The sequence below is a fragment of the Odocoileus virginianus genome, chromosome 15, assembly GCF_023699985.2.
Source record: "Odocoileus virginianus isolate 20LAN1187 ecotype Illinois chromosome 15, Ovbor_1.2, whole genome shotgun sequence".
NCBI lineage: Eukaryota > Metazoa > Chordata > Mammalia > Artiodactyla > Cervidae > Odocoileus > Odocoileus virginianus.
In genome coordinates, this window is record NC_069688.1 from 43692845 (window position 1) to 43714440 (window position 21596).

The following is a 21596-nucleotide window of genomic DNA, read 5'->3' on the forward strand; positions in this document are numbered from 1 at the left end:
CTGGGCTAAACCTAACAGAAGTTCTTGGCTTAATTCTAATTATGACCTTAATAATATTGCTAGCTATATTATTTGTACTTTGCCGGTTTTACAATATTATTGTTTCTTACAATACCAAAGGTGTGACTGAACCTCCAATGAACACAATGATGACTAGGCAATGTGAAGCAGTTGATCAATTACATAGTTCTGTATGGTATCAATGATTGTAACAGTGTAATTCTAGACATGGGAGGATAAAAGAAGAGGGATTACTTCCCTGGATCATAGTTAGAAGACAGATGTCCAGAGATCTCTGACTACAAAGATTTAGTCCAGGAATAGCACACTGAATGGCCTATCAGCAAAATCATCACCTAGGAATGAGCCTTGCTAGCTATGTGGGATGGATGGTCATGAAATGCCTCCCAAAGTATGACTGAATTTAAGACCATGATGGGGCCCAGTCAACTAACTGGCGTTTGCCATGGGTGCTTGTCATCTACCTCTACAAAGATTAAATCATGTACTGCTGCAGCTGCTGACCTTCAACATCCCTTGATGGTGGAGAGCAGAAATGTGGCACTCTTGTGCTCTGGGAAAACTGGTAGGGCAGGTCTTTAGATAGTAAGATATACTCAGGAGCTGATTTTATGAGCCCAATTCTTGTATCTCTTCATATCTAGGAAAGCACTAAAATCCTTCATGGTGACAACTGTTTCCCATGACTAGCAGAAGCTTCACGAGACCAGCGGAAACTTCCTACCAAAAATTATTGCTTGATTTCATGTATTCCCCCTTTACCAAAATCACATATATACTGTGCTTCCCTACAACCTATTTGAACAATTTCTCAGAGCTATCTGAGGTGCTGTGCATGTTGTGCATTTTTTTAAGTCAACAGGGTTAATATATACATTCTTTCTAAATCCCATTTTCAAACTCTCATTTCAGAGCACAGGCTCTACAGCATGCAGGTTTAGTTGATCCTTGAGAATCTGCCTGCAATCCACCCCATTCGATTCCTGGGTTGAGAAGATCTGCTGGAGAAGGCATAGGCTACCCACTCCCCTATTCTTGGGTTTCCTTTGTGGCTTAGCTGGTAAAGTATCTGCCTGCAATGGTGAGACCTGGGTTTGATCTCTGGGAAGATCCTCAAGAGGAAGGAGAGGATACCCACTCCAGTATTCTGGCCTGGAGAATTCCGTGGACTGTATAGTCCAAGGTGTTGCAAAGAGTTGGACACGACTGAGTGACTTTCACAAGACAAGACAAGAAAAGTGGAATCTTCCTGGACCAGGGATCAAACTTGTGTCCCCTGCATTGGCAGGCAGATTCTTAACCACTGGACCACCACGGAAGTCCTGTATAATTTTCTGATGATGACTCACACCAAGGCACATCATAATCAAATTGATCAGCAATTAAAAAAACTCTATCAAAAAATAGGCAGAAGATTTAAACAGACATTTCTTCACAGAAGACATAGAGATGACCAAGAGATACCTGAAAAAAAAGATGCTCAAACTGTTAATTATTAGAGAAATGCAAATAAAAAACTACATGAAGATATTTCCTCACACCAGTCAGAATGACCATCATCAGAAAAATCTACAGGACTTCCCTGGTGGTTCAATGGTTAAGAATCTGCCTGCCAACGCAGGGGACACAAGTTTGATCCCTGATCCAGGAAGGTTCCACATGCCTCAGGGCAACTAAGCCTGTAGGCCTACAGCCTGTGCTCTGTAACAAGAGAAGCACTGCAATGAGAAGCCCGTGTACCACAACTAGAGGAGCCCCTACTTGCTGCAACCAGAGAAAGTCCACGAGCATCAAGAAAGACCCAACATAGCCAAAAATAAGTAATTAAAATTAAAAAATTTTTAATTAAAAAAATCTACAAACAATAAATGCTGGAGAGGGTGTGAAGAAAAGGGAACTCTCCTACACTACTGGTGGGAAGGTAAATTCATATAGCCACTTTGGAGGACAGCATGGAAGTTCCTTAAAAAGCTAAAAATAGAGCTACTATATTATCCAGTAATCACACTTCTGGGTATATATCCAGAAAAAAAACATGGTTCCAAAAGATACACACATCCCAGTGTTCACTGAAGTACTGTTTACAGAGGAATGGATGAAGAGAACGTGGCACATATATACAATAGAATATTACTCCATCATTAAAAACAGTGAAATAATGCCAAACGCACAACATGCATGGACCCGGAGACTATCATACAAAGTCATGTAAATCAGAGAGAGTAAAGCAAATATGTAGTATTGTTTACGTGTGTAATCTAAAAAAATTTATACAAATAAATTTATTTACAAAACAGTAACAGACTCAGATTGAGAGAACAAACTCAGGGTTATCAGGAGTAAGGCTAGCTGGTGAGAGAGACTGGGAGTTTCAAACTGACCTGTGCACACTACTATATTTAAAATAGATAACCGGACCACAGTGGCCTGAGGGCAGCTAGAGGAGGAGGGTATTTGTCTTGCAGAGCAACTCATATCTGTGGCCACACAATCCACCTCCCCCACCAATTCCCACCGTGTGTCCATTTGGCCACAGAGCCAGCAGGAAGCGCTGGGCTCTGGGCACTGAATGGGTGGCTAACTAGACCAATGGCTGTGGCAGCCCTGTCTACAGGCCTTGTGGTGCAGCTGTCGTGCCTGGCCTCGACCCATGGCTAGGCACCTTCCCTTTGGTAAGGGACTCACTTGCATGCTGATTACCTTCTTCGACCTGGCCTGGCAGCTATGTATTAACTTCCCCTACTTCTAAGTTGTGGCTTCAGTGATTCTCAACATCTGCCTGTAGCTACATATTTAGAGCAACTAACTTTGTGGCACTGAGGTTGGGGGAGGCAGCAGGATGGCTGACCTCCACCCCCAGCTCACCTCCTCTAGAGCAAAGTGACCAGTTCACCTCAGGCACCTAAGACACATTTACTGGCCTGTCCTGCCTCTGACCCATATTTTCATGTAAATTGGTGGCTAGAAATCATTATTTGTGGAAAGCTTGCATATAACCAAAAAGTCTAAGATATGAGAAGCTGAATCTCAAGGAAATAGCTAATTCAAGGAAAAGAATTTAAAAACCTGAAAATCCTCAGAAATAGCTGCAAAGCTCTTTCATACATAAAACAAAAGACAGCACAAACATAGGGAAGTGACACTGAGCATCCCCCTCACAGGGCAACCTGTGGGGAAAAAAGGAAAGGTTACTAATGACTTCAATGAAGATAAAATGTACAAAAATGGTCCAAATAGGAAGCAAATCTTCCAAATTAGAAAAAAGAAGTGAATAGACTTTCAAATGAATAGAATCAATTCTAGTCAATAGATGGATAAAGTCAGAAGCTAATCACATTATCTGGAAAGCACACATTTCCTCATCCCCAAAGAAAAAACGAGGGCAAACAGAAGCTACAGGGAAAAACAAACATTTCAAACTGTACAAGGAGAGCATGTTTCAAACATGAAGCAACATCAGATGTGACTGTTTTTCAACCATCGCCTGGAGAGTGAGAAAGGGAATCTGAACACTGGCACACGTGGATCAATACTGCAGTCACGGAAAAATCCAATCATAGTGTTCAACTTTGCTATTCAGTGAACAGTGTTTAGATAATCATTACAGTGGAAGTATTAGTTATGGCTTTTCATTTTTAGAGTAAATCTCTAGGCAAAGCAGGGAAGACTTAATTATGGTCACAGAAGAGAATGGGAATATTAACCAACTTTGACAAGTACAGACAACAAGTTGGCAGGTAGAGGGGAAGAAATGGAATATTTCTCCTAAACAAGGAAATTCAGATACTGTCTCTAGTTGAAAGAGTAAGACAAATTTTATTTTTAGTGAGTAAGGTAACAAACAGAAGAGTTAAAAATAGCTGACACAACCATATGCGGGAGGGAGGTAGAAAAACCAAGGAGACAGTAGAAAGTCAGTAGAAAATGCCTCATGTCATCAAGTTAAGAAACATTAAGAAAAGCCTATTATTAGGAAAAAATGGACTCAACCTCTAAACAGACATATGGAAAAGTTTCTGCCTCTGGGTTGGGGAAACAAAAGTTGAGAAGGGTGGGCATGGATCTACTGCTATTCATTATATGCCTTTTTGTACTAGTTGATCTTTTAAAGTGTTAGATTAAAAATTAAAACTTAAAAAAATAAAATAGATAGCCAGAGCCCTACTGTATAGCACAGAGAATAAGCAAATGAAAAGATGCTCAATATCACAAATCATTAGGGAGGCATAAATTACATTACCATTAAAGACCAACAAGCATAACTAAAATCTAAAACACTGACAACAGGGAATTCTGGTGAGCATATGGAGCAACAGCAACTCTCAGCGACTGCTGGCAGTGAAACAAAATAATGCAGCCACTTTGAAAGGCAGTCTGGTAGTTTCTTACAGAGCTAAATCCAGTCTTACCACATGATCTACCAATCACACTCCTTAGTATTCAATCAAAGGAAGTAAAAATATATGTATATACAAAACCTGCATACTTATGGTTATAGCAACTATATTCCTTAAGTGTCTAAACTTGAAAGCAGCCAAGATGTGCTTCAGTAGGTGAATGGATAAACTGTTGTACAGTCACAGCAACAAAAACAAGTCACAGCAACAAAAACAAGTCACCAAGCCATGAAAGACATGTTGTTGTTGTTTAGTTACTAAGTCATACCCTACTTTTTGTGACCCCAGGGACTGTAGCCTGCCAGGTTCCTCTGTCCATGAGATTTTCCAGGCAAGAACACTAGAGTGGGTTGCCATTTCCTTCTCCAGGGGATCTTCCCGACCCAGGGACTGAATTCGCATCTCCTGAATTGGCAAGCGGATTCTTTAGTGCTGAGGCAGCAGGGAAGTCCATGAAAGACATGGAAGACTCTTAAATGCATGTTGAAAGAAGCAAGTCTGAAATTATTCAATCATACTTCAGGATTCTATAATAACTGTATAGAACTGACAAATTGAAAAACTATGGAGATAATAAGAAGATAAGTAGTTTCCAGGGGTTCAAAGAAAAGGATGGATGAACAGACAGAGCACAGAGGATTTAGGGGGCAATGCAACTACTTTGTATACTACTGCAATGCTGGATACATGTCATTATACATTTCCGAAAACCCACAGAATGTAAGACACAAAGAGTGAATTCTGATGTAAACTATGGAATCCCACTTTAAGAATAAGACAAGACAGAAACCAAGTTAACACTAACCAAAAGGAAGCTGAAGTTACTACATCCATAACCATCAAAGCAGATTTCACAGCAAAGAGTATTACCAAGAATAAACAGTTTTTCATAATTAAATGAATCAATTCATCTAGACAATTTAAGAATCCCAAACATTTTTGTACCTAAGCACAGCATTTCAAAATAACAAAATAAAAACTGATAGATGGGGGGAGGGAGATAGACAAATCCACAATTATAGAGGTATTTCAACGTCCTTCTGTCAATAATTAATAGAACAAAAAGAAAATCAGTAGGGATACAGAAAAATAACACTCAACTTGACATAATTGATATTTATAGACTATTTCTTTCAACAACAGTTGAATACATATTCTTTTCAAGTACACATGTAGGGAGGAGCCAAGATGGCGGAGGAATAGGACGGGGAGACCACTTTCTCTCCTACAAATTCATCGAAAGAACATTTGAATGCTGAGCAAATTTCACAAAACAACTTCTGATCGCTAGCAGAGGACATCAGGCGCCCAGAAAAGCAGCCCACTGTCTTCGAAGGGAGGTAGGACAAAATATAAACGATAATAAGGGAGTCAAAAGAGCTACGGACGGAGACCCGTCCCGGGAAGGGAGTCTTAATAGAGGAAGTTTCCAATCACCAGGAAACCCTCTCACTGGCGGGACTGGGGGAGGTTTTCGGCATTCTAACTGGGAGGAAAAATTAAACAAGGCCCACAGATTACGTGCCTAAAAGCAACTCCCAGCAGAAAAGTACCCCAGACGCCCGTACCCGCCAGCAACAAGCGGGGCGGAACGGAGAGGAGCAGGCGGCATTGCTTAGGGTGAGGACCAGCCCAAAGACCCTGAGAGCAATCGGAGGGAGCTTTTTTAAACTGTGGGATAGCAAGGGACAAAATTAACTGGCCCGAACACACTGCCGGTGGCTCGCAAAACAAAGGGACTGAGAATCTCCAGAGAAGAGCCGGCCCAACCCCGCTGGAGGTAGGAGGCAGGGGGGAGGGGAAAAGGGCAAACTTAGCCCCTGAGAAGCCACCCCCTCCAACACTGCAAACAGGCCTCGGGTTCTAGCTAAAGACTTCCTGAGACCCAACCAGCGGCGCGCGCTGGGGCCGTGGAGGGAAAAAGCGCGCCGTACCCGGGGAGAGTGCACCCAAGCCTTTGGCCGCTCGCCGCGGAGGGAAAAGGCGTGCTGCACCCGGGACAGTACGCCCAAGCCTCTGGCTGCCTGAACCGCTCAGGCCGGGGAAGGCACAAAACGCAGGAGCAACCGAATCTGCGCTTTTGTGGAGTACCCGAAAACTGGAACCGCACTCAACGCAGGGCCCACTTCATATAGAGCAGCCGGGAGCCTGAGCAGTGTAGACGGCGAAAGCACAGACACCCGTGAGCGGGGCAAACCCAGTGTGGCCAGAACACGGTGAGCGCTATCCACACAGAGCAGTATCTGTCTGCAGCGCCCCGCCCTCCCCGTAGCAGGACTGAACTGAACTAGAGAACCTAAATAAGAGATCACCTCCGCCCGCCTGTGTCAGGGCGGAAATTAGACACCAAAGAGACGGCAAACAGAAGCCAAATAAACAAAGGGAACCGCTTCAGAAAGGACCGGTGCAACAGATTAAAATCCCTGAAGGTAACACCGAATACCCGGGAAGGGGCCTACAGATATCGAGAAGTTAAGCTGGAAAGAGGAGCTATCTGAAATTGAACTGAACCTACACTGACCGCAACAACCCCAGAGAAATTCCTAGATATATATGTACATATATTTTTTTAATTAAAAAAAAAAAAATTTTTTTTTCTTTCCTTTTTTTAATTTTTTCTCTTTTATTTTCTTTTATAATTCCCTATTACTCCCCCATTACTCCTCAACTTTCATTTTCATATATTTTTACGATTTTTTTAATTAGGGGAAAAAATTTTTTTTCTTTTTTTTTTCTTTTTCTTGTTTTTCTCTCCTATTTCCGTTTAGAGTCCTCTAATACTCCTCTATTATTACTTAACTTTCATTTTCATTTCACTATAACCTTGCCAAAAAAAAAAAAAGAGAGAAACCCTATTTTTAAACCGAACTTCATATACAGTTCTAAGTTTTTTTGTGTGTTTTTGTTTTTGTTTTTAAATATTGTATTTCAAAGAGTCTAACCTCTACACTAGATTTTCAATCTTTGTTTTTCAGTAGTATGTGATATAAATTTTGGTCATTTAAGAATCCAATATTCAGTTCCCATTTCTATTCAGGAGTGTGGTGATACTCTCCCACTTTTGACTCTCTGTTTTCTACCTCAGAACACCTCTATTTCCTCCATTCCCCTTCTCTCCCCAATCCAACTCTGTGAATCTTTGTGGGTGTCTGGGCTATGGAGAACACTTTGGGAACAGATAACTGCATAGATCTGTCTCTCTCCTCTTGAGTCCCCTTTTTCTCCTCCTGCTCACCTCTATCTCCTTCCTCCCTCTCCTATTCTTCATGTAACTCTGTGAACCTCTCTGGTTGTCTCTCACGGTGGAGAATCTTTTCACCATTAATCTAGAAGTTTTATTATCAGTGCTGTATAGTTGGAGAAGCCTTGAGACTATTGGAAGAATAAAACTGAAATCCAGAGGCAGGAGACTTGAGCCCAAATCCTGAGAAAACCAGAAAACTCCTGACTACACGGAACGTTAAGGAATAAGAGACCATCCAAAAGCTTCCATACCTACACCAAAACCAACCACCACCCAAGAGCCAATAAGCTCCAGTACAAGACATACCACGCAAATTCTTTAGCAATGCAGGAACACAGACCTGAGTGTCAACATACAGGCTGTCCAAAGTCACACCTAACACAGAGACCCATTGCAAAACTCATTACTGGACACTCCATTGCACTCCAGAGAGAAGAAATCCAATTCCACGCACTAGAACACTGACACAAGCTTCCCTAACCAGGAAACCTTGACAAACCAATCGTCCAACCCCACCCACTGGGTGAAACCTCCACAATAAAAAGGAACCTCAGACCACAAGAATACAGAAAGCCCACTCCAGACACAGCAATCTAAACAAGATGAAAAGGCAGAGAAATACCCAACAGCTAAAGGAACATGAAAAAAGCCCACCAAGTCAAACAAAAGAGGAGGAAATAGGGAATCTACCTGAAAAAGAATTTAGAATAATGATAATAAAAATGATCCAAAATCTTGAAAACAAAATGGAGTTACAAATAAATAGCCTGGAGACAAAGATTGAGAAGATGCAAGAAATGTTTAACAAGGACCTAGAAGAAATAAAAAAAAATCAATTAAAAATTAATAATGAAATAAATGAGATCAAAAACACTCTGGAGGGAACCATGAGTAGAATAACAGAGACAGAAGATAGGATAAGTGAGTTAGAAGATAAAATGGTGGAAATAAATGAAGCAGAGAGGAAAAAAGAAAAAAGAATAAAAAAAAATGAGGACAACCTCAGGGACCTCTGGGACAATGTGAAACGCCCCAACATTCGAATCATAGGAGTCCCAGAAGAAGAAGTCAAGTACACATGTAACACGTATCAAGATTTACCACACTGTGTACCATAAAACATTAAGTTTTCAAACAGTCATTATATGTTCTCTAACCACATGGAAAAACATTAGAAATCAGTCACAGAAAGATATCTTGAAAAACTCCAACTAACAAAGGAACTAAACCAAGAAACTTCTAAGTATTCCATGGGCCAAAGAAGAAATAAAGAGAAAGTAATGAATAAAAATACAACAAAACAGAACTGTGGATGCAGTTAAAACAGTACACGGGGGAAATTTATAGCACTAAACATCTATCTCAGATACTCATAATTTATGAATTACAACTATAAAGAAATGGTTTTCATGTGTGACTTCTTAAGTCAGTATATGTGGATTTCTTCTGAACACTGTGGTACTTTTACTCTAATTTCCTTTGAAGACTAGAAGTTCTCTGCCTTAGAAAATCAATTGTGGTAGATAAAACACAGATTCAAACTGGATTTGAATTCTGGCCAGGATAGAGAAACCCTGCACTTGCTCACCTTTTCTTTAAAAATTTCTTTTTTCCCCATGATGAAGGAATATTTAGTCACTAAGTCATGTCCGACTCTTTTGCAACCCCATCGACTCTAGTCCACCAAGCTTCTCTGTCTATGGGTTTCCCAGGCAAGAATACTGGAGTGGGTTGTCATTTCCTTCTCCAATAGTGAAGGAAAAGAACTGCCTATCTCACAAGATTATTTTAAAATGATCACCATGTGCTGATACTAAAAATATAAATGCAAACTGTCATATTTTGGTAATAAATAAAAAAGGATTACAAGTTTTTCTAAAGTGCTATTCCTTACCTTGCCACTGGTAATATATCTGCAATTAATTTTAAGAAATTTCTCAGTGAATGCTTCTTCCTCCTCAGAAGTTGAAGACACAACTCGTGCAGGTCGAATAGCAGTAAAAGCAGATGAGGGAGTTGCTTCTTTTGGGTGGACTACATCAGGAGTCTTTAAAAAAAAAAAAGATAAAGGCATTTCAGTGAACTAAATAAAACTAAGCACATTATTAAAGCCAAATGAATAGCTTTCCCCAATAAGTACTTTTCCCTTCTCATCATATTCTGGAGATCAGCTCAAAATGTTTTTATTATTAAAGAAAGGGAAAAAAGTCAAGTTTTTTTTACGTTTGGAAAAGATCTCCAGCACAGCTTAAACATATTTTCAATTACTTCTTTGATGAGAATATATTCATATAATGATATTTTTTACATATACATACACACACACACACACACACCCCTAAGTCATCTTGAGAATGTTGAAAACTGTATCTCTTATATCGCCACCCTAAAGATACACACAACAGACACATACACATTCAGTTGCTCCTGAATCGAATGACTGGTCCTGACCATTTAATAACTCCCTCACATGTTGGGAGCAGAGAAAAGGTGAGTGCTTGTCTGTGAAACTTAGGAATTCAGCAGAATCCACTCACTGAGGAACTTTTTAAACTCATTATAGCTTGAAATTTTATCAGTAACATTTCACAAGGTATTAATTAGTTAGATCAAAGGTTCTTAACTTTTTTGATGCCATGAAGCATTCCCACAGTGAAGCCTATAGACCTCCTTTACAGAATGGATTTTTTTTTTTTGAATACTTAAAATAGAGGATTACAAAGAAAAACAATTATACTGAAACACAATTATCAAAACACTTTTTAATTGGATATAAAGGTATATATGCTTCTTTATTAATACATTAAATAACAAGATCTAGAGATGACTCTTACAATGATAATTTTGAAGTACATGGCCATAGACAACATTCTGTGATATCTACAACAATACTAAATTGATTTGAAAATATGTGAGTTTCGCTGGGGACAAAGTCACAGGTATGTCTGGTGCTTTTCTGTAGTTTACTGTTTATATTCTTAATCCTTAAAAATGTTAGATTTCACTTAAAATTTTTTATATCCAAGTTTACAGAATTCATAGTTCTCCCAAAGATCAGTATTATGTACAAAAGTAAGATGATTAACCATGTGCCTTTTAATTTCTGTTTAAAATACCTCTAACAAAAGCATTTCATGTCTTATGAGTAAATTCACAATACCTTATAAAATAGTTTCATTATAATAGCAAAGTTCTTCAGAGTTTTGAACTAAAACCTGCCACACTGTAATACCTAATAGTTATGACTTGTCCTTTAGAAATAGTAAACAAGACTGCTTCTTCGTCAATCTCACAGACTCTTATATACTTGAAAAGAACTACCAAATTTTAACATAACTTTTCCTACTCTAATAAGTAGATCTAATTTTTTAAGCCTATATGAGGAAAGAATATTTAGACTTCCTTTCTAAATTTCATATGCCCTTCCTAAAACGGAGGGTTGAATCCCAAGCACTTGAGTAGATATTCAACAGATATAAGAACACTGTAAAACAGCTACATTTAATATACTATAGCTATTTTTAAAAAATCTAAAATGAAATTGTATTTTAATGCTGCATGACACTGTAAACCATTATTATCAATCTTTTCATTTTATGATGCAAATTATTAACTTCACATTCATCCTGTTGTCTCTGGCAGTACTGTATCTAAGAGTTTTGTATCATATATAAATTCATTTAGCACAGATAATTAAATAAGGGACATTAATGATAATATTAATTGGAACCTTTATATTTAAGTGTTATAAAAACCATAAGGCACATACTATTGCCTTAATTTACTTTTTTTAATTTATTTTTTCCATTACCTTAATTTTTGAGCAAACTTATGCTTGGCCAAATTCAGGAACTTGCCCAATGAGTAAGATGAAGCTGAGATGAAAACCCGTGTTGCCAACAAATCAACTAGTGAGCTTAATTAAAATACTATGTACTTTCCATTTTAAATATTCTAAATGACTATGTGCACAGGGAGAAAAAGTTAATACAAAGACATCAGAAAGTCCCCTGCAAGTTGGCACAAAACTACAAATAAAGTTTGTGATGTTGTTCACTTACTCTCAAATCAGGTGACATCATCATCTACTATATAACCGTATTATTCACAAAAACTGTGTGTACCTGGTTACATTGTCTAATATTTCCCTTAAAAATAGACCTCACCAGAACAACAGTTTGCTGTTGTTCCATCACAGTCTCAAATTCTATTATACAACTCAGTATCATTAGCAATCCCGATTTGTCAATGTAATCCTATTAAAAATAACAGATTAGTTTAACAGATGCTTCAAGTACAGCACAAAAGAGTATTTCTTTAAAAGAAATCAAAATTGTTTGGAGGAATCATAATCAGACTTCATTTTAACTTACATACATACTGATGCCAAGCATTAGCATCTCTGTATTTCTGTGAATTTACAAATTCTGTTTCTTAATAAGGTGATTTTGAGGCTTATTTGAGTGCTTTCTGAAGCTTCTTTGTGCAATTTTGCTTTAACCACTAGGTATAGAAAGGTTCTTAAAAATATAGAATTAAAAACTATCAAGCCTCAATAATCACTTCAATTGTTCAAACGTGCAAGAGCAAAGCAATTTTATGACAAGTGACTCAAAAAGGCCATCTTTTTTCCGTACAGTACGATTAAGTATTCTGTAATTTGTAGACTATCAGTATAAATCACCTTCACAGCTAACTAGCAACGACCAGCGCTCCTCTTCCCACGCTGCCCTGGCTTTACTGAGGCTTTGCTCCTCAGTGACTGAAGACGCCCAGAAACGCTCTCTGGTAACGCACAGGGTAAGGTGTGATAAAGTGTGAGGAGGGAAAGCCATACGAGGCACAGAAACCTCAACATTTCACACACATAAATAACATAATCTAAAAGAAAATGTGATTCTTAAAGCAATGTACATTTCTTAACCAATAAATATGATGAGTACCATTTATTTCATATAAATTATTATGTTTAACTATCACTCACAGAATTTAAACTCTACTTCTTAAGAATTTGAGGCTCTTAAAACCAACATAAAAAATAAAATATAAAAATATTAGAGTGAAGAAAAACTGAAATGCAATTTTATGTGCTGTACTTGGGGTTTTGGGTCTGGCTTTGAACTTTTTAGCAACGAGGTTAAAAAGCAAAGAAGAATCAGTTTTTAAATTTTAATTATGAAAACAATGCTCCCATTCAGAATCTAGAAGAAAACTCTTACTCAGTAATTTTAACTGTTTATTTGTGATGTTACAAATATAGAGATTTCTTCTATATAAAGAACTACTTTCCTAAAATCTACATAAATACTAAGTCCTACTATGAAGTTCTATGTTTGCACATATTTCAATTTTGTTCTAAGAATATAAGACTAAGTTATAATTAGAAGATCATCATTTAAAAAGCACATATTAAAAATTGTAACTCCCTAATAAACTCCTGGTTTTTAAATTATGTTTAAAAACACCAAAGCTAAATTATATTATACAGTATGTTGATAATATACAATTCATGTGTTATTTATACATTTGGCATTTATAGTTATTTAACTTTAACATAATATGTAACAGAAGCTTATGTTTATTATATAACAAAGTGTATGTTACATATTTACATATGAAAATTTAGATTTAAAAGCATGCAAGTTAAAATAATAATTTATATATATATTATATATAATAGGTAAAATATACTTCACATATATATATATTTTAGGGATTTTAAATTTATTCTTGGTTTAAATATATAATTGTATAAACAAAGACAGAGAGAGGAAGCAGGGAGTAAAGAGGAAGGGAAAGAGGGGAGAGGAATGTGACTAGTTTAAGGATGGCATATATGAGAACAATTTTTGAAGCATATGTTGTATTTAATATCTTCAACCCACATTGATATTTCTAACTAAAATTTTTTTAACTTCCTGCCTGCATGGGTGCTATGACTTTAACATCTGTTTTCAGGTATATAAGTTCAATATGTCAATGAATTATGTGTTTAGTATGATTAAAATAGAGGGAAGTTTATTTTATTAAACATCACACATATTCTCAAGATCCCCAAAACTCTGTAAGAAATTAACATCACTCTTTAATATATCTTTCTCATCTATACGTGAAGAAAACAGTCACTGAATGTCTTTTATTTAAAAAAATGTTATTTGACTAGAGTTAGAAAATCTTCTACAGCTTCCTGACTAAACTATGTGATTCTCTTTAAATTTTATAAAAGGCAAAGTTATGGGTTCACTGTATCACCCAAGAAGATATGCTGAAGTCCTAACCCTCTTCCTCAGAATGTGACCTTATTTTGAAATCAGGGTTTCACAGACGAAGTTAAGCTGAAGTCATACCGGAGGAGGAGAGAGGACCCTTAACCCAACTTAACTGGTTTCTGCATCTGGAGAGGAGACCACTACGTGCAGGCACACACACAGGGAGAAGACAGCCGTGTGACTACAAAGGCAGAAACTGGAGTGACCTAACAAGACACAGGAGGACAAGGACTGTGGGTGCTAGAGGAGGCAAGGAAGGTTCCTCCCTCGTAAGGAGATATCATACCCCTGCCAACATCTTGATTCCAGATGTCTAGTCTCTAGAACTGTGAGGTAAATCTCTGATTTAAACCGCCCATTTTGTGATCCTTTGTTACAGCAATTTTAGGAAACTAACACAGGCAAATAATTTTTTCAGATATAAAAACAGAAGAGCAACATATTAAACAGTCCAGAGAATCTTATATTGGAAGTAAAGAAGAAACAAAGCAATACTCTTGTTCACCTTTTAATCATTCTAAGCAATACCTCTGAATCATCTGCTTTACTTCTATTTTTGCTTTGTTAAGCAACAATTTGCTATATTACTTCCACACAGCCCTTTACTACGAACTTTCTAGTTTCTACAACTTGTGACACATATATTTTAATTTTAAGATTGTATGTTTCAATCTCAGACAATGCGTACTGCTAATCCTTAAGCTTTAATCAATTAGTTCAAAAAGTGGTTAAGAATATAACCCAAAATCTGAATGCACACTGTCAGGGTTTAAATCTCAGCTTTACCACTCATTAAGTATGTGACGTATATAAATTACTCATTCTCTCTATGCCATAGCTTCCTCAGTAATAAATGCATAGTAAGTAATTTTAAAATATTAACAGTAACTGCAGCAATATAATTGTTTATGCTTAAAAAGAAGCTTTTAGTGTGTCTAAACTTTATTAATACTTTATATATTTTCTCCTGTAAGACCCTGTAGGCCTCCCATAGAATCTCTCAGAAGTATTTTTTCAAAATTGTATTTTCTTACTACCATGAAATATAATTTGAAAATTATATGCCTTAACATATTAGAAGTACTCTTCTTTTCTTATTTTTCACTTAGAGTACACTAAAGAGTGTTTTATATTAAGGAGAATACAGTTATCTACTGTCCCATCCTTCAGTGGACTATATTAACGTAAAGCAGAAATTAAAAGCTATTTAAAATCATGTCACTTTTCCATATTACTTATGTTAAACATTTTTCCTCTGAATTCTATACTGAGTATATCACACTAGTAGCTCTCACCTAAAATGGCATTAGCATAATAAATAAATTTTAAGATGCACAGAAATCAAAGGAGGTAAACAGAAAACATTTCTATATTTATAAAAGAATGACAGATTAAAAAAATTTTTTTAAGAAATGTTCACAGTACAAAAGTGATAGGCCTCACTACATTCACAATGATTAAATATTACCTATCTTTAGGAGCTGGGTCCAAATATTTACTGAGCAACAATAGTTTCTGAGTTACCAATTTCCAGCTATAACGTGGAAATTCAAAAAAACAGAGACTCTGGACTAACCTGCCTTGGAATCCTGATTCAGATACTAGCAAACTGAGTGACAGACACAGAGTACTTAACCCTTCTCCCTCAGTTTCCTCATCTGTAAATAAGTACTGTACTGTTAATGTACTGGAAGAAACAGATGGCACACCAATTTGAATGATTTTAGGAGAGTATAATAATGAAACTATTTACAAAGGTATGTAGTGTATACAAAAATTTAGGGCAAACAACAGAGGCTTCAATATCACCCACAGGCCCAAAGAAGTAAGGGAGAGAGACAGACAGGGAGGGCTCTGTGGAAATGATCATGTGACAAGAAATTAGCTGCTGAAGAATGCAGCCACTCTGGAGTGACCCTGTAGGAAGACAGCTGAATAAATATGCTCCTTCTCTGTTCCTCTTATCTTCTGTTAATATTCTCAGAAGACCAAAACCAACAGAAATGAAAGGTTAAGGTGGCCCATCCATGATGCAGGCTACCACCTAAAAGGATGAAGAAGGATGTAGAATGGGTCTAGAGGGAAAAACAAAGACAGTTAGGCCAGGCGCTTATCTCCTAAGTTTGAGGTTAGGCTTAGATGGTGATTCTTTTAAATTGCTTAGAATTTTACCTGACACATAGTAAATTCCAGCTCTTTATCATATGTTTACTCTCGCTTTCATTCTATCTTCTTCCACATTTCTTCATCAATATATGAAAACACGAGGGGGACTGTTTGATAATTCCCAAAGATTATATTTTATATAAAAATATTTAACAAACCAGAGATCCTTTATGGTAATAACATTTTAGCCTTATAAATAAGCCGTTAAAAAGCTGAACATTCAGGAAACCAATAAGTGCATATTAGAAATATAAATTTTTGACAATTTATGGGAAAACATATTAAAAAACTAATAAACAATATTTGAATTAATATAATACAGATGAATTACATCAAATAAAACATAAGATCATAAAATCCTTGCTCTAAGGAACTTACACACAGAGTGTGGGAAATACACATTCAATAATTACAATATAGAGACAGAAGCACTTGAGATATTGTGTATAAAAAGTCACATGGGAATATTATCTTAGAGGCTAGTAATGAATATATTTCTAGCTTTAAAGATATAACTAAAATTTATAAAATTGCTGTTCAAAAGAATTATTTCTGACGATTGCCCACAATCAGTAGGTGATGACTATCACTTGGGTAAACGGAACTTCAAGAACTCATGTTTCTTACCGTTTTCCTGGATTCATCTCAGGGAGAAAGAATTTATTCGTATGACTGGTCATATTAGAGGACACTTTGGGGCCACCTTTGACAGAAGCTCAGACACTAAAGGTTAAAAACGTTTCACGGCTTTATTGCTCTTTCCCTCTCTTTTACCAACATGGCAAAGTGAACAAGACAGCATTTTCATGTAGGTTTTACTGCTCCCTTGTTGAGCTTCAGCACTCTCTTATCTTTGATCTTACCCCTTTCAATAAAGCCACTTAGTAGGCAGATTTGGGTTAAAGTAAAGGACAAGAAAAGGACCCCACAGGTTTCTAGTCAGGCAAAATGCTACAATGAAGCTTTTCACAACTCTGCTTTAGAGTACAGAACATAAGCTAAATTAACCTAACCTAAGGTTACACTACTCTCCTTTGTCATTGCCCCTTATGAATGCATCTCTTTGTTAAGGCCCATGAGAAAATGGTATGGCCATGTTCAAAAAGGTATTCCTGCATCGTTTGGTCCAGTAATACCTATCATTAGAACCTCACTTCCATTTTCATCGATGATGAGAATAAATGTAATATATTCCTTTCATGGGCTTCCCTGATGGATCACACAGTAAAGAATCTGCCTGCAATGCAGGAGACCTGGGCTTGATCCCTGGGTCAGGAAGATGCCCTGGAGAAGGGAATGGCTACCTACTCCAGTATTCTTACATGGAGAATTCCATGGACAGAGCAGCCTGGTGGGCTACAGTCCATGGGGTCACAAAGGTACAGTGCTGTCATTTTTAGAAGATAGCCAACATGATATTATATGATTAACTTATTAAATATTTATACTATCATTTAAATTATTATATTTATAAATTATTATATGATATTTATAAGAGGGCTGAAGAATATCTTTGGATTACTACCACCACTAACAGTAAGTTAATTTAAGTGGTCTGATTTAATAAGAATGTTTCACTTTAAAAATTGGGACTTACAAATTTAATTAACAAAATGAGGTAAAATTTTATTCTAGCCATAGTCAAACTAAGATTAAATAGTGATGATATATACACAGTGCCATTTCTTGATAGCTTTGTAAAGAAGGGAAACTTACAGTGGTCTTCTCAAATTCTGCCTCGGATGATGTTGGTGACAGAGGACTTATGGGGCTTAGAGATGGAGAGCTCTCAACACTGGAGACATACTCAGGATCAGGAACATATAAAACCTGAAAGAAAACATTCACATAAAGACTCAGTCAAACTAAAATATTAATAATCAGATGGTGTTCTCTAAGAAAACACCATTAACAATATCCTTCAGAAATAAATTTTAAAAATTAAAACCTTCAGATTAAAAGTATGCTTATTACTGAAATAATCTTTAACAAAATTTAAAAAGATTCAAATTTAATTTAGATAGATTTGATAACACAGACTATGGGCGACAGTGAAGGGAAACAATGATCCTTATAAATAATGGGTGTTCCTCTTAAAGGACAATTTGGGAACAGCTAGCAAAGTTTAAAACGCACACATTCTTTAACTGAGTCATTTTACATCTAGGACTTCACTTTATAAATATACCTGAATATAAAGAAAAAGATACAAACAAGAGTGTTCCTTACAGCAATGTTTACAATAGCAAAAAAAGCAGAAAATCTAAAGTTTACTGTGCTTAGTTAATTCGTAATAGGAGCACACCTTGTTTTATTGTGCATCACTTTACTGTGCTCCACACATACTACGTATTTACAAATTGAAAGTCTGGGGCAATCAGGAGTCAAGCAAGTCTATCAGTGCCATTTTCCAACAGCATTTGTTCATTTTCTGTCTGTGGGTTACAATTAGGTAATCCTTGCAGTATTTCAAACATTTTACTACTATTATGTTTGTCATGTTTATATGAGATCAGTGACTATTGCAAAAAAAATTATGACTCTCTGAAGGTTCAGATGATGGTTAGCATTTTTTAGCAATAAAGTTCTTTCAAATTAAGGTTTAAATTAAGGTATATACTTTTTTATACATAATGCTATTACACACTTAGTATGACTACAGTTTAAACATAACTTTCAGTTATGTTTACATAACTACAGTGTAAACACAACATAACTGCAGTGTAAACATAACTTTCATACACACTAGGAAACCAAAAAATTCTATGACCTGCTTTACCGTGATATTTGCTTTACTGCAGTGGTTTGGAACCAAATCCACAATATTCCAATGCATACCTGTATACTGGTACAGTGCAACATTCTAGATACATGAGAAAGTCTGAGACTGAGTTGTGCATAAATAGAACATTTTCCCAGATCAAAATTATTTTTTTAAAAAGAAGAAAGAAGGGCTAGAGTATTTTTGGAAGGGTATACAAACTGGTAACTGTGGCTGCTTCGGAAAAAGGAAAACTTTAAGTCTGAGATAAACTACCCTTAAAGAAGTTTGAATTTTTTATCATATACATGTACTGCGTTGACTATTTCTAAAAGCTCTTTAAAACTATATTTGAAAAGACAATTTAGTTCTTTTCAATGTATTAAAAATTCACATGGATATAAGTGACATTTAATCTTCTCTTCTAGAACCAATATGATTTGTTCAAAGTAAGCACAAAATTATTCTTCTTAAATTAACTATATTTCAATGGACACTCTGTCTTAACAACTGAATGCTTCTAACCATCAATGCATTTAGAAAATGATACCTGTCCAGTAACGACTGCTCGGGAGAATAATTTATTTAATTGAACAAGTTCGTTGGGTGTTGTATCAAATTTCAGGGCTATACTATTCAAAGAATCCCTTGATTCAACCTGTTTAAAAGAAAAAGAAATTACTGTGTTAAAAGAGAAAATCTAAACCATAAGATTTAATGATCACTAATATATCTAACAGAACAATCTTACATTTGATTAGTAAGTGGTGTATTTCCATCTTTAGAGATAGAATAACTTGAGAAATTTTGCATTTGTTAACAATTAGTCTCAACCTATTATCAGAGTATATGCTTTACCATCATACATTACAATTACATGTAGTTCTCTACTTCAAGCAATTTCAAAACACAAAACATAATTTATAAAACACAAGTGATTTTTATCGTACAAAAGCTTTAAAGCAATATACTATAGTTTATAAAAATATATATAACTTTTATAAAGTAATTTTACTTTAGCAAAGTGTGTTGTATTAAACTTAAAATGTTATTTCTAGTAATCTTTATGTACCTAACCTGTTATTTAAATGGATAAATTAGAAAATATATTCAAACCAAAGCTGAGGAATGTTTATAATCAGTATATCTTAATGAATCATACTTATAGAAATCTTAAATTATGAGATTTAATTGCCAATTATCCTGAAACAAAAAAGTCATTTGATTGGTCAACATATTCCTTTAGAATTCTCCATAAAGAAAGCCTTATGAGAGCTCTGCAGAGAACAAAATGAAGTGCAATTAAATAGCTTTACTGCATAAAAGATTTACAATCTAGTTGGAAAATAAGAAAGACAAAAAAGATTATATAAAAGATGAAAAGCAGTTTAAATGAAACAACAAATACAACAAAAGCTGAGTAGAAATAAAGCACCATATTTGTTCCTAAACGTCCAAGAAAGGTTTTATGGAAAAGATTTAAAGCTAAATCTTGAAGAAGGGGTAGGAATTTGAGAAGTAGAGAAAAGGGAAAAGAACATTCAAAGTGAAAACAATAGAACTGACATATCAGAGACAGAAAAGTTACAAAACACATTTGTGAGATACTGTCTCTTCCACCTAAACCATCCAGAGTACACTTATGAATTTAGGATTTTAGGAAGGGAAATAACTGGAGTTAAATCTCAAGAAAGGATGTAATTAGACTGTAATAGACTTTGAAAAATCAGGAAAAGTAGATATGAATGTGGGGGGGCTAAAAATATCCAATAAATATATACTTTCCTTTTAAGGTTTGTAAAACCGAATTGATGCCAAAGACATGAATTAATATAGTTCTGCTCCCTTCTGGGCAAACTTTCTCATCTATGCAATGAGATGGTATGTCACTTACTTTATTGAGATTATGTAAAAGCTCTCTGTAAACCAATTTTACTTTGCTGTAACATCTGAAAATTTATAAAGTTACTTTCTTTCATATGAATTAATGCACATTTCATCTTCACTATTATTACTAATTGGGGTAATGCAGTAATTAAGAAAAACCCACCAATATAAAGTAATAAAGTTATGTGGCTGAGAGGCATCTTAGATTTGTGCCAACAGGTCTAGGATTAATAAGAGACTCAATGCAGAAAAACCAATATAATACTACAGCAGTAGATCATCTTTAATAAAAATGTAAAGAAAGAGATTAAGGTGTAAGATTTTCAAATAAGACTCAAGAAAATATAGGAATGGATTGAGTGAGGTGGTAATACAGTAGCAGTTGTAGAATGTCACAGGTGTGAACGTTAATGAGCAACTGATGCTAAATCCAAAAATGCCAACCTGGATGAACAACAGATTAATGGTAAATAGAATAAAAACTAGGCACTGGGCAAGGATGAAGAAAGAATTGGTAAAAAGGTTTTCTATAGTTTGTTAAATATGAAGTTAGCAGTAAGAAATGCAAGCATCTAGAAAGGTAGAAATAGAGAAAAGTTTGGGTTTCACTTCAGATAGTAAAGTTCTTAAGATTTTCGATTAATAGAATGGAAATGAAAAAGTGAAAAGATACAAGGGACCACTCACATTTGGAATCAACAAGAACAGAACAACCAGCGAAACATGTGTAAGATACAGTATCCTGGGAGATTTGTTCCAGCAGTCCCACAGATATAAAAATCCACAGGTGCTCAAATCCCTTACATAAAATGGCACAGTATTTGCATATAGCCTACACATGTCCTTTATAT

At 35.9% G+C, this 21596-nt stretch overlaps 1 protein-coding gene and 1 pseudogene across 10 annotated transcripts in view; one reads left to right on the forward strand and one right to left on the reverse strand.

The window, feature by feature from the left end:
• The window catches only part of OXR1 (oxidation resistance 1), a 485242-nt gene that overhangs the window by 44816 nt on the left and 418830 nt on the right, over positions 1-21596 (reverse strand). For all 10 annotated transcript variants that reach the window (XM_020879426.2, XM_020879420.2, XM_070477248.1 and 7 more), the window contains 3 exons: positions 19409-19516; positions 17814-17927; positions 9557-9709 (listed from right to left, as the gene is read on the reverse strand). In XM_020879426.2, coding sequence (XP_020735085.2) covers positions 9557-9709; positions 17814-17927; positions 19409-19516 — 375 coding nt within the window. The remainder of the gene's footprint in view (positions 1-9556; positions 9710-17813; positions 17928-19408; positions 19517-21596) is intronic.
• LOC110128712 (small integral membrane protein 10-like) lies at positions 386-2818 on the forward strand (annotated as a pseudogene).